The sequence below is a fragment of the Schistocerca cancellata genome, chromosome 2 (assembly GCF_023864275.1).
Source record: "Schistocerca cancellata isolate TAMUIC-IGC-003103 chromosome 2, iqSchCanc2.1, whole genome shotgun sequence".
NCBI lineage: Eukaryota > Metazoa > Arthropoda > Insecta > Orthoptera > Acrididae > Schistocerca > Schistocerca cancellata.
The window spans coordinates 1,118,208,690-1,118,222,568 of record NC_064627.1 but is presented as its reverse complement, the minus strand read 5'-3'; the positions used below and the strand labels follow the sequence as shown (position 1 = coordinate 1,118,222,568).

Genomic DNA, 13,879 nt, shown 5'->3' with positions numbered 1-13,879 from the left:
CTAAACTGGTGATCCCTTGATGCCTCAGAACATGTCCTACCAACCGATCTCTTCTTCTGGTCAAGTTGTGCCACAAACTTCTCTTCTCCCCAATCCTATTCAATACTTCCTCATTAGTTATGTGATCTACCCATCTAATCTTCAGCATTCTTCTGTAGCACCACATTTCGAAAGCTTCTATTCTCTTCTTGTCCAAACTATTTACCGTCCATGTTTCACTTCCATACATGGCTACACTCCATACAAATACTTTCAGAAATGACTTCCTGACACTTAAATCTATACTCGATGTTAACAAATTCCTCTTCTTCTGAAACGCTTTCCTTGCCATTGCCAGTCTACATTTTATATCCTCTCTACTTCGACCATCATCAGTTATTTTGCTCCCCAAATAGCAAAACTCCTTTACTACTTTAAGTGTCTCATTTCCTAATCTAATTCCCTTAGCATCACCCGACTTAATTCGACTACATTCCATTATCCTCGTTTTGCTTTTGTTGATGTTCATCTTATATCCTCCCTTCAAGACACTGTCCATTCCGTTCAACTGCTCTTCCAGGTCCTTTGCTGTCTCTGACAGAATTACAATGTCATCGGCAAACCTCAAGGTTTTTATTTCTTCTCCATAGATAGAATAATTCTTGAGCACCGCACTCTACTGCTCACTTCTATACAGCAGCTGCTTTAATACTTTGTTTCGCTTCATATCAGTGCCTGCTCCTCTTGGCTGTCGCATTATTTACCTCGTATATTGGAGATAACTGATCCCCAGTTGGCTGCATTTAGCGTCAGCTGTCTTTCACGACTTTAAGCGTGCCTGTAGCGTGACGAGGCGTCGGCGTCGTGTACAGCGTGGCTGCCTGTGTCCGCAGATACCGGCAGACGCGGTTCAGCTCGCGGCGCGTGCGGAAGCGCGTCATCTTCAAGAACGGGGACTGCAACGTGGTGCAGGGCAACGTGGCGAAGCGCCGCCGCCGCTACCTGCAGGACATCTTCACGACGCTGGTGGACGCGCAGTGGCGCTGGACGCTGCTCGTCTTCGCGATGAACTTCGTGCTGAGCTGGCTGGCGTTCGCCGTCATCTGGTGGCTGATCGTGCTGTCGCACGGCGACCTCGAGCCCGAGCACAACGAGAAGGTGGCCGCCGCGCTCGGCCGCAACCTGTCCGACGTCGACGCCGGCTGGCGGCCCTGCGTGCGCGACGTGTCCGGCTTCGCCTCGTGCTTCCTCTTCAGCGTCGAGACGCAGCACACCATCGGCTACGGCTCCAAGCACACCACCGAGGAGTGCCCCGAGGCCATCTTCGTCATGTGCCTGCAGAGCATCGTCGGGGTCATGATTCAGGCGTTCATGGTGAGTAACAGCAGGCTCCCGGAGGAACCTTTGCATAGTTCGTGCAGCTCGTAGTATTAAAATATCAGAAGAAACACCCACTCAGAATTAGGTGTGACCACCGCACTAATCGTGGCAACGGCCTTGCCGCAATGGGTACGCCGGTTCCGTGAGATCACCGAAGTTAATCGCTGTCGGGAGTGGTCGGCACTTGGACGGCCGCCATGCGCTGTTTCCATTTTTCGGGGTGCACTCAGCCTCGTGATGCCAACTGAGGAGCTACTCGACCGAATAGTAGCGGCTCCGGTCAAGAATAGCATCATAACGACCGGGAGAGCGGTGTGCTGACCACACGCCCCTCCTATCCGCATCCTCCACTGAGGATGACACGGCGGTCGCATGGTACCGGTAGGCCACTCGTGGCCTGAAGACGGACTGCCTTTTTTTTCTGCACGAATCATGAATAAGTAACATTGATTATGTCCAGTAAGACAGCAAAGTCGATATTGCTACGTTACAGCCCCACTAAATAATAATGTTAAAGTGAAGATATTGGCAAGCATTTCGCCTGCAAAAATTGGGCTTCGAGCCTCGGCAATCGTTTGAATTGGCAGTCCATTCACAAAGGGAAAATCTTCAGCATTCGGTAACCACAACTGAAATACAGTTTCCCCCTGTTTCCGTCATTATTAACTAGTTTAACTAGGAGGAAGTGTTTCGGTAAATATTTGGTAGTTAGTTCTGGGGTCTCTCTCTCTCTCTCTCTCTCTCTCTCTCTCTCTCTCTCTCACACACACACACACACACACACACACACACACACATACACACTCACACCAATCAAACGCTTTGTTTCCCAGAAATTAACATAGTTAAGATATTTTAGCGTTACAGCTAAATTATTCGTTACTGAAAGACATCTAGAACTGAGTAGTTTCTGTCGTCTAAATATTTGCTTTTCCCTGCAGGAAATAACGAGCACCAAAGTTACTACATGCAGATGCCGCAGAGACCAGTAGTTCCATCTATTTTGAAATACTTTGAAATAAGGTGAAGAGAGCATTTAATCTGGCGAAAAAAAAAAAAAAACAGAATTATTACTTCCCTGCTGCTTCCGACTGACACTGTTCACTAACACCTAGATATAAAGACGGTCTTGAAGGACAGTATAGTAGGCTCGCTGTACACATCATGCGAACGGAAAACATTTAACAGTATACACAATGCATCCTATCTGTTGTTAATCATATTCTTAAAATCTGAACTTCCGTGACAATAGAAGTAATTTTGGCAATCGGACTCGTGTACAAGATGTAGGTTCTAACTAGTAGTATCGCTGAAGAATCAGAGAATTAAATTTCATTAGGTAAAAAAACGCCACAAAGGTAACGACGCACGATATAAAACAGTATCACTTTAGAAACAAAAATGAAGGCTCTTTAAGTAAATTTTCACGTTATTTCATGTACAATACTTTTACTATTATTATAGTTTAAGGTCTTAATGCAAAATACTTAAAGGTGACTCCCTTAAAGGACTCTTTCCCTTATACCGTAATTAACATACGGTGTATTCCGTTTATTTCAGTATATTGCGTTTTCATTTTATTAACACACAACAATCAGCTAGTGGAGTTAATGAGCAGCAACAAACGATACAATAGTAATACACTCCTGGAAATGGAAAAAAGAACACATTGACACCGGTGTGTCAGACCCACCATACTTGCTCCGGACACTGCGAGAGGGCTGTACAAGCAATGATCACACGCACGGCACAGCGGACACACCAGGAACCGCGGTGTTGGCCGTCGAATGGCGCTAGCTGCGCAGCATTTGTGCACCGCCGCCGTCAGTGTCAGCCAGTTTGCCGTGGCATACGGAGCTCCATCGCAGTCTTTAACACTGGTAGCATGCCGCGACAGCGTGGACGTGAACCGTATGTGCAGTTGACGGACTTTGAGCGAGGGCGTATAGTGGGCATGCGGGAGGCCGGGTGGACGTACCGCCGAGTTGCTCAACACGTGGGGCGTGAGGCCTCCACAGTACATCGATGTTGTCGCCAGTGGTCGGCGGAAGGTGCACGTGCCCGTCGACCTGGGACCGGACCGCAGCGACGCACGGATGCACGCCAAGACCGTAGGATCCTACGCAGTGCCGTAGGGGACCGCACCGCCACTTCCCAGCAAATTAGGGACACTGTTGCTCCTGGGGTATCGGCGAGGACCATTCGCAACCGTCTCCATGAAGCTGGGCTACGGTCCCGCACACCGTTAGGCCGTCTTCCGCTCACGCCCCAACATCGTGCAGCCCGCCTCCAGTGGTGTCGCGACAGGCGTGAATGGAGGGACGAATGGAGACGTGTCGTCTTCAGCGATGTGAGTCGCTTCTGCCTTGGTGCCAATGATGGTCGTATGCGTGTTTGGCGCCGTGCAGGTGAGCGCCACAATCAGGACTGCATACGACCGAGGCACACAGGGCCAACACCCGGCATCATGGTGTGGGGAGCGATCTCCTACACTGGCCGTACACCACTGGTGATCGTCGAGGGGACACTGAATAGTGCACGGTACATCCAAACCATCATCGAACCCATCGTTCTACCATTCCTAGACCGGCAAGGGAACTTGCTGTTCCAACAGGACAATGCACGTCCGCATGTATCCCGTGCCACCCAACGTGCTCTAGAAGGTGTAAGTCAACTACCCTGGCCAGCAAGATCTCCGGATCTGTCCCCCATTGAGCATGTTTGGGACTGGATGAAGCGTCGTCTCACGCGGTCTGCACGTCCAGCACGAACGCTGGTCCAACTGAGGCGCCAGGTGGAAATGGCATGGCAAGCCGTTCCACAGGACTACATCCAGCATCTCTACGATCGTCTCCATGGGAGAATAGCAGCCTGCATTGCTGCGAAAGGTGGATATACACTGTACTAGTGCCGACATTGTGCATGCTCTGTTGCCTGTGTCTATGTGCCTGTGGTTCTGTCAGTGTGATCATGTGATGTATCTGACCCCAGGAATGTGTCAATAAAGTTTCCCCTTCCTGGGACAATGAATTCACGGTGTTCTTATTTCAATTTCCAGGAGTGTATAAGACAGGGTGAGTCAGAAGGGAAGGTACATCCTTTTAGGGGTGAAGTATTAGTTATTCCAAAAAAAAAAAAAAGTCATACGAACATATGCCCTGTTTTTAACAGTTTCCGAGGAAACTAATGAAAACAATGGGGAACAGGAAAATGTAGATGATAGTAAATGAAATATTGTGATCTGACGTCTGGGTTAATGGAGTACTTTTCCTCACAAAAGATGTTCAAGAAGTCCACCGTCTACCGCTACGCATTTTTGCAGCTCTTGACGGCAGCTATTTTGCTGATCTGAGCTCATTCGGACGGTCTATTTCTTGAGCACACACGTGTACAATAAGAGCGAGAAGCTCATCCTTCCCCCTTAAGCCAACCCCACAAACAGTAACCTAATGCAGTAACATCGGGTGACCTCAGTGGTCAAGAAATGACTCCGTGCCGACCGATACAACGCCCAAGATACGTTTCAGTGATGTACTGTCACTGACCGTACAGAATGGTTACTAAAGAAAACACTACGTAGCCTAACGTTGCTTTGTAGTATTCACACGTGGGTTCTGGAGAAGATGGAAATGCGACTGAAGCCCATGCTTTTCAAACAACTGTGTGTCGGATACTGTTAAGGAAAGGGCATATGTTCATTTGGAGATTTTTGTTCAGTATCACCATCACCACCACCCCTCGAAGTATGTGCCTGATACAACTCCCGTGCCAAGTGCGCACTCGTAACTTTTCTTTCTAAATAATCTGTACGCACAAATGATACACTATAAAAAGACAATTAATAACGAAGAAACTTTACAGTATAGCCTAGTTTATTTCTGTGAGTATAAGATTTTGCAGATAGTCAAGAAAGCCATAAAAGATAATTAATCGCCATTTCAGGTATACATACATAAACGCCACTTTCGAAGACGCTACATATCGCCGAACGTAATACTGCAGTCTTTAAGCGAAGCATCAGCCACTATAAAATCCGCAAAATGGAATAATACGAGGTGCATTCAAGTTCTAAGGCCTCCGATTTTTTTTCTAATTAACTACTCACCCGAAATCGATGAAACTGGCGTTACTTCTCGACGTAATCGCCCTGAAGACGTACACATGTTTCACAACGCTGACGCCATGATTCCATGACAGCGGCGAAGGCTTCTTTAGGAGTCTGTTTTGACCACTGGAAAATTGCTGAGGCAATAGCAGCACGGCTGGTGAATGTGCGGCCACGGAGAGTGTCTTTCATTGTTGGAAAAAGCCAAAAGTCACTAGGAGCCAGGTCAGATGAGTAGGGAGCATGAGGAATCACTTCGACGTTGTTATCACGAAGAAACTGTTGCGTAACGTTAGCTCGATGTGCGGGTGCGTTGTCTTGGTGAAACAGCACACGCGCAGCCCTTCCCGGACGTTTTTGTTGCAGTGCAGGAACTAATTTGTTCTTCAAAACATTTTCGTACGATGCGCCTGTTACCGTAGTGCCCTTTGGAACGCAATGGGTAAGGATTACGCCCTCGCTGTCCCAGAACATGGACACCATCATTTTTTCAGCACTGGCGGTTACCCGAAATTTTTTTGGTGGCGGTGAATCTGTGTGCTTCCATTGAACTGACTGGCGCTTTGTTTCTGGATTGAAAAATGGCATCCACGTCTCATCCATTGTCACAACCAACAAAAGAAAGTACCATTCATGCTGTCGTTGCGCGTCAACATTGCTCGGCAACATGCCACACGGGCAGCCATGTGGTCGTCCGTCAGCATTCGTGGCACCCAACTGGATAACACTTTTCGCATTTTCAAGTCGTCATGCAGGATTGTGTGCACAGAACCCACAGAAATGCCAGCTCTGGAGGCGATCTGTTCAACAGTCATTCGGCGATCCCCCAAAACAATTCTCTCCACTTTCTCGATCATGTCGTCAGACTGGCTTGTGCAGGCCCGAGGTTGTTTCGGTTTGTTGTCACACGATGATCTGCCTTCATTAAACTGTCGCACCCACGAACGCGCTTTCGACACATCCATAACTCCATCACCACATGTCTCCTTCAACTGTCGATGAATTTCAATTGGTTTCACACCACGCAAATTCAGAAAACGAATGATTGCACGCTGTTCAAGTAAGGAAAACGTCGCCATTTTAAGTATTTAAAACCTCATTCTCGCAGCTGGCAGTAAAATTCCATGTGCCGTACGGTGCTGCCATCTCTGGGACGTATTGACAATGAACGCGGCCTGATTTTAAAACAATGCGCATGTTTTTATCTCTTTCCAGTCCGGAGAAAAAAATCGGAGGCCTTAGAACTTGAATGCACCTCGTACTCGTAAGCTCGGAAAAGGGTCGAGTCGCTTAAATAGCAGGTAAGAACTGAGCAGCTGAAATCTGGGCGAGTATATCTGAAACAGCGCTAACCACGTGTTGGTGACTAGTATGACACGCGTCTCATTATTACGTGTCAAATATGAAAGCTACAACTTGTCTGGATACCTGGAATAAATGTGTCATGATATGATAAAACACCAATAACCAGTATTTCATGAAACATTCGCATTTCGTAGTTGTCAGTCATTAAACACAGGTGGTGCATGCCGCAATCATCTTGTCATCTACTCTTGTGCTCTGAGCGCTAATTGTGATGGTTAATTTCGATTTAATACAGAGTGTGGAACACCATTTTACACTGAAATCCGCGCCGTGAATCCTGTCTTGAATTCTACAAGACAAGAAGTTGAGAAGCTGTCGTCATCCACAATCGCTCAGCCGTCGCCTACAACTCATGGAGATTAGTGAGAGCCAGTTCCAACGTGCACACATCTCAAATCATGTGCTGAGTAGGACAGATGTCATATAATGGTTGAAACCGTCGTAATCTCAGCGGACTATTTCCCAAACTATCATTTTGTGGTTGAAGGTTTCTTTTTTGTCCGTGTTTTCTTCCTAATATGTATATGGGTTTTGCCTTAAGCAAATTCAGTACTTACTATTTTGATACCGAAACATGTTTTGGAGAAGTGTCTGAGAGAGTAAATTAACCCACTGAAGATAGAGAAACTTCACCGAAACATTTTTGGATACTAAAACAGGAAGAATTGTGTTTGCTCAGGGCAGAACCACATTTCCATATTACATTCCAGTCACATTAATGTGACCACTGCCTATGTTCGACGTCAGCGTGCAATAACCACACACAGACGGCGGGTGGCAGTGGTAGCAGTGGGTGGTGTATAAAGTGTGTCGGCGGCACGCGGAAAACAGTGCAGTCCTTATCGTACTGCGGAAACGAAGCGTTTTACCTGACGTCCAAAAGGGCATAATCATTGGCTTTTGGGCCAAGGATGGAAGCATTTCCAAAATGGATACGTTTGTAAACTGTTTGCATGCCGTCGTGGTTAAAGTATATTGTGCACGGTAAAACAGCCTATCCAAAACCGGCGCCGAGACAGCTGTGGGCCATCAGTGAGAAAGGTGAACGTCGGCTGCGGAGATGTGTTCGAGCGAACAGACGTGTAACTGTTGAGCAAGTGACCACCCAGATGACACAAGGGACTACCAACAGTGTCTCCTCAACCACCGTTCAGTGAACGTTGCTGCGCATGGGCAATGGCAGCAGCTGCCTGATTCATGCACCCAGGCTGACGAAGGCGGGAATTTGCACTCCAGTACCACAACTCGGAGTCCACCGAGTGGGGACAGGTGGCTTTTTCAGCTGAATCACTTTTTGTGCTCCACTTGACTGAAGGCCTTTGTAGTACACGGCGTGAAATGTGTGAAAGCAATCACGCAACAATCTTAGAAAGTATCCAAGCCGGAGAAAAAATCGTTGTGGTCTAGGGAATGTTTTTGTGGCATTACCTGGGCGATCTAGTCATTCTGGAAGGGAACGTCTCACACCAGACGAGTGTAACCCCTATGTTTCGGTCGCAGGTTCGAATCCTGCCTTGGGCATGGATGTGTGTGATGTCCTTAGGTTAGTTAGGTTTAAGTAGTTCTAAGTTCTGGGCGACTGATGACCTTAGAAGTTAAGTCCCATAGTGCTCAGAGACCCCCCCCCCCCCCTCTCCTATGTTTGCGTGTTAGAGTAATGGTGGTGTACGAGTACGTGGAGAACTTGTTTGCGCAACAATCGATAACATAGTGTAGCTGAGGCGGAATAAGGGGAACCAGGCCGCATTCGCCGAGGCAGACGGAAAACCGCCTAAAACCATCCAAAGACTGGCCGAGCCGACCGCTGTGGCCTAGTGGTTCTAGGCGTTTCAATCCGGAACCGCGCTACTGCTACGTTCGCAGGTTCGAATCCTGCCTCGGGCAGGGCTGTCTGTGTTGTCCTTAGGTTAGTTAGGTTTAAGTAGTTCTAAGTCTAGGGGACTGAAGACCTCAGATGTTAAGTCCCATAGTACTTAGAGCCATTTGAACAGACTGCCCGGCTCACTGGACCTCGACGCAAGTCCCCCGGGCGGATTCGTGCCGGGGACCAGGCGCTCCTTCCAAATCCGGAAAGCCGTGCGTTAGACCGCACGGCTAGGCGGGCGGGCTATGGGATCAGCATACGGATATTCCAAAAAAATGTCTTTGGTGAAATTGAAGTCAAACGCGCAATGACAATTCCACAGTTAGATGCAGAAGAGAGAGTGAGAGAGAGAAGGAGACAGTGAGAGAAAAAGAGAGAGAGATAGAGAGAGAGAAATGGACAGAATACGGGAACGTGACAGAAGAAAAAAATGGAAGATGTTATAGAAGCCACAGGTGATTAAGTATTAGTGTCAGAGTTTACGGAGCTTTGGAAGACCTGCAATCAAATAAGACAAAAGGGATTGATAACATTCTTTCGCTATTTTTAAAATCATTGAGGGAAGTGGCAACCAAACGATTATTCAGATTAGCGTGTAGAATCTGTGAGAGTGGAGAGATACCATTAGACTTTCAGAAAAATATCATCTGTACAATCCCTAACAGATCATACATGCAAGCTTCTGAGAAGAATAACACACAGAAATATGGGAAAGAAAACTGAGGAACTGTTAGACGAAGATCAGTTAAGCTTTTGGACAGGTAATGACACCGGTAAGGCAGTCCTGACATTGTATCGGTTATGGAAGCAAGACTTAAGACAATCCGTGACCTGTTAGTAGGATTTGTCGACCCAGAAAATGCGTTTGTCAATGTAAAATGGTACAAGATGTTCGAAACTTTGAGAAAAGTTGTAGTGAAGCAGCAAGGAAAGACGGGCAATGTACAGTATGTAGGCCTTCAACAACAAAGAGGGAAACGTAAGTACAGAAGATCAAAAATGAGGTACTGGGATAAATAAGGGTGTAAGAGAGGAATGCAGTCTTTCGCCCCTACAGTTCAATCTATACACGCAAGAGACGTTGACGAAAATAAAAGAAAGATTTAAGAGAGGGACTGAAATAATTCAGGGTGAAAGGAGGTCAATGACAAGATTCGATAATGACCTTGCTATCCTCAGAAAAGTGGAGAATAATTACGGGAACTGTTGAATAAAATGAACAGCCTAATGAGTACAGAATATGGTCAGAGAGTACACCGACGAAAGATTAAAGTAATGAGGAGTATCAGAAATAAGAATAGCGATAAACATAGCATCGAAATTGGGGACCAAGAGCTCTGCTGCCTTGAAAGAAAAACAACACGTTACGGATGAGGCAAGGAGGACATAAAAAGCAGACTGTTACAAGCAAAGAGGGCTTCCACAGTCAGAAAACGTCTCAAACATTGGACTGAACTAGAGAAAGAAATTTCAGAGGATGTACGTTTGGACCACAGCACAGAATCGCAGCGTTGGAGATATGGTGCTGTAGAAGGACGTTGTAAATTAGATAGACTCGCAACGTAACGAATGAGGAGTTCTCCACAGAACCGATGAAGAAAGGAACATATGGAAAAGGAACATATGGAAAACAATAAGAAGAAGAGACAGTTATAGGACATCTGTTAAGGCAACAGGGAATAACTTTCATTATACTAGAGGGAGCTGTAGAGGATGGGAACTGCAGGGGACGTAAGGAATGAGGAGTTCTCCACAGAACCGATGAAGAAAGGAACATATGGAAAACAATAAGAAGAAGAGACAGTTACAGGACATCTGTTAAGGCAACAGGGAATAACTTTCATTATACTAGAGGGAGCTGTAGAGGATGGGAACTGCAGGGGAAGGCAGAGACAGGAATATTTTTTTTTCCTTTATTATGATTTCATTCCCCTGCCTCATATGGGCAGGGGAGGGCTGTCAGCGGCACAATCTGCTGTTCTTCAGCCAAGTGACACGACAACTAAGACAAGAATAAAGTGTTACATACATAAGGTGATAAAAAAGGGGAACATAAAAAAGAGTAAGGGGAGATAATGGAGGTAAAAATACTCCTACATGGAGACGTTCATGGAGGGACAATCCAAAAAGTCATCATTAAGTTAAAAAACATAGTTGGCGATTCGTAAAACTCAAAGTAGACACTGCAGGCACACACACAGGTTAAAGGTCGGCTACATAATTAAAAACACTCCAGAACAACGCACTTAAAACCCACTTGGAGCACACATGTCGGATAAAACTGCCAGGTGGGACCTGCCGAGGGAGAGGCCGGAGAGGATGGAACAGGTTGTAACAATGGAAAATTGTACTGAAATGCAGGAGGATCTGCAGCGAATTGATGCAGGGTGCAGGGAATAGCAACTGAATCTCAATGTAGACAAGTGTAATGTGCTGCGAATACACAGAAAGATAGATCCTTTATCATTTAGCTACAAAATAGCAGGTCAGCAAATGGAAGTGGTTAATACCATAAATTATCTGGGAGTGCGCATTAGGAGTGATTTAAAATGGAATGATCATATAATGTTGATCGTCAGTAAAGCAGATGCCAGACTGAGATTCATTGGAAGAATCCTAAGGAAATGCAATCCGAAAACAAAGGAAGTAGGTTACAGTACGCTTGTTCGCCCACTACTTGAATACTGCTCAGCAGTGTGGGATCCGTACCAGATACGGTTGATAGAAGATATAGAGAAGATCCAACGGAGAGCAGCGCGCTTCGTTACAGGATCATTTAGTAATCGCGAAAGCGTTACGGAGATGATAGATAAACTCCAGTGGAAGACTCTGCAGGAGAGACGCTCAGTAGCTCGGTATGGCTTTTGTCAAAGTTTCGAGAACATACCTTCACCGAAGAGCCAAGCAGTATATTGCTCCCTCCTACGTATATCTCGCGAAGAGACCATGAGGATAAAATCAGAGAGATTAGAGCCCACACAGAGGCATACCGACAATCCTTCTTTCCACGAACAATACGAGACTGGAATAGAAAGGAGAACCGATAGAGGTACTCATGGTACCCTCCGCCACACACTGTCAGGTGGCTTGCGGAGTATGGATGTAGATATAGATGTAGAAAAGGAGGGGAGAGCAAGGGGCAGCAGTGGAGGCGGCTGGATGAAGAGAGTAGGCATGTCAGCAGGTACACGAAGAGGCAGTAGACTGGTGGGGCAGGAGATGAAGAGAGGAGACAAGGAGGGAGTGCAGAGACACTGAAAGGGAGCACAAGAAAGGGGGGGGAGTAGGAGGGGGAAGCCGCTCAGGAGAAGGGAGGTGGAGCCCTGAGGAGGAGGCAGGAAGATGGGGTTAGAGTTGGTAGGAAGGGTAGATGTCAGGGCGAAGCTCATCATCTGGGAGGGGTAGATGGGAAAGGAGGTGGAGAGTGTGGAGATGGAGAGAGGGTGGCACACAACGGTAAAGGCGCGGCAACGGGCTGGGGGTGGAGAGAAGGGAGACACCAGGGGGTGTGGGGGATCAAGGCGGCGGATGTGTTCAAGGAAAAGGAGAAGGTGGGGGAAGGGGATGAGGTCGTAGAGGATACGCGTTGGGGACGGAAGGCGGATGCGGAAGGCGAGGCGGAGCGCATGGCGTTCGATGATTTGGAGGGATTTATAGAACCTGGAAGGGGCGGAAATCCAAGCTACGCTGGCATAAGAGGATGGGGTGGATCAAGGATTTGTAGGTGTGAAGGATGGTGGAAGGAGAGACAGGAATACATCTAACAAATAATTGAGGACGTAGGTTGCAAGTGCTACTCTGAGATGAAAAGTTTGGCGCAGTAGAGGACACGTGGCCAGCCGCGTCAAACCGCAATTCTGATTACTTATTAGGGCTTGCAGTACTTCCCTCATTCTGGAAATACTTCTAGTGACTCACTGGCGTAATTTTTTTCCACTGCATGTAAAGGTATCGCTCGTTTGTGGTCAGAGCCGATGTGACCCGTGGCGCGCTCTGCATAGCTGCAGTTGCCTGCGCTTTAGCTGCGAGTATTGTTCGGATACGTTAGGGGCGCGCCCTTCGCGAGGCGCCACAGCCACAATGAATTGCGGTAAGGCCAGACACACAGGCCACTCGCTGTCTCGTACAAAGGCTTCCCCTGCCCCCCCCCCCCCCCGACTCGTTTGTTTCGCGGGCGGGGCCGAATATTTGCAGCCCATTAACTCTCACAAGCTGCTGACCGCTGAGTCACTGGACAGCCACGGCTCTAACTTCCCTTAAGTTATTTGTCGGTCGGCTATAAAAAGCCACGCTTCAGACAATACTTCGTGTATCTTCCCTGTAGTTTGTGGTACAGTGAACTGTATCGCAGTTGTGATGTTTACAACCTATCCGCCTCTATTCCGAATCACATTGTTTCGACAAAATTCCAGACACGGAATGCTTTGTTGACTTTTCATTTCGAAAACCCATCGCTCTTCATATAGGGACTAATTACTTGAATAAAAAAAACAATAACCAGATACCTTTTTTGTTTCTTACAGGATTCAATAGCCGGTTTCAGTCCAATGTGTCTAATCTTGAGGCGTGAACATATGCTTAGCACTTAGCGTGTTATTTGAAATTATATTACAAATCATATTTCGCTTGATATTTGTGTCAGATGCCACTTCCTGCTGCCAAATGAGACGAGTGAAATTAATTACACACGCCATACATCAGCAAACATTTTTTACTGATATGTAACGTTTTTTAAAACCGAAATGAACACTTCAAAGGGAAACCTTTATTAAGTTACTACTAATGGAAGATGAAATCTCCTTTTAATTTCCTAATTCTTATTTAGTTGGCACCGATTTTCGTCCTTCTTTTATCGCACTGTAACCGACGTTGTCTGTCTCTTTGCTTGTTGACAGTTGATACGATCGTGATACATCATCAACAGTTTTCTTTATGCCTCATAAGTGTGTTAATTTTTTGTTCTATACCCTGTCAGCAACTTCATGTATCTCCTTCCCCATTTTTTGCAATTCTTAACGAAATTTTGTGTGTTCCTTCATTGTTCTGTGACACTAGTCTTTGTTTACAGACAAATCTGTTGCAGCCTGACGTGTTTAATGGTACGTGACACTTATTATTGTGATCCATGAGCATTCGTCCGTGCACGAATTTATAATACACGTTGCTATTTACATATCAGCACCCTC

General features: G+C 46.6%; 1 protein-coding gene across 5 annotated transcripts in view; it reads left to right on the top strand.

Moving 5' to 3' along the window:
* LOC126163160 (inward rectifier potassium channel 4-like) overlaps nucleotides 1-13,879 on the top strand; it is a 717,192-nt gene that overhangs the window by 239,479 nt on the left and 463,834 nt on the right. For all 5 annotated transcript variants that reach the window (XM_049920096.1, XM_049920094.1, XM_049920098.1 and 2 more), the window contains exon 2: nucleotides 873-1,353. In XM_049920096.1, the coding sequence (XP_049776053.1) occupies nucleotides 873-1,353 (481 nt within the window). The remainder of the gene's footprint in view (nucleotides 1-872; nucleotides 1,354-13,879) is intronic.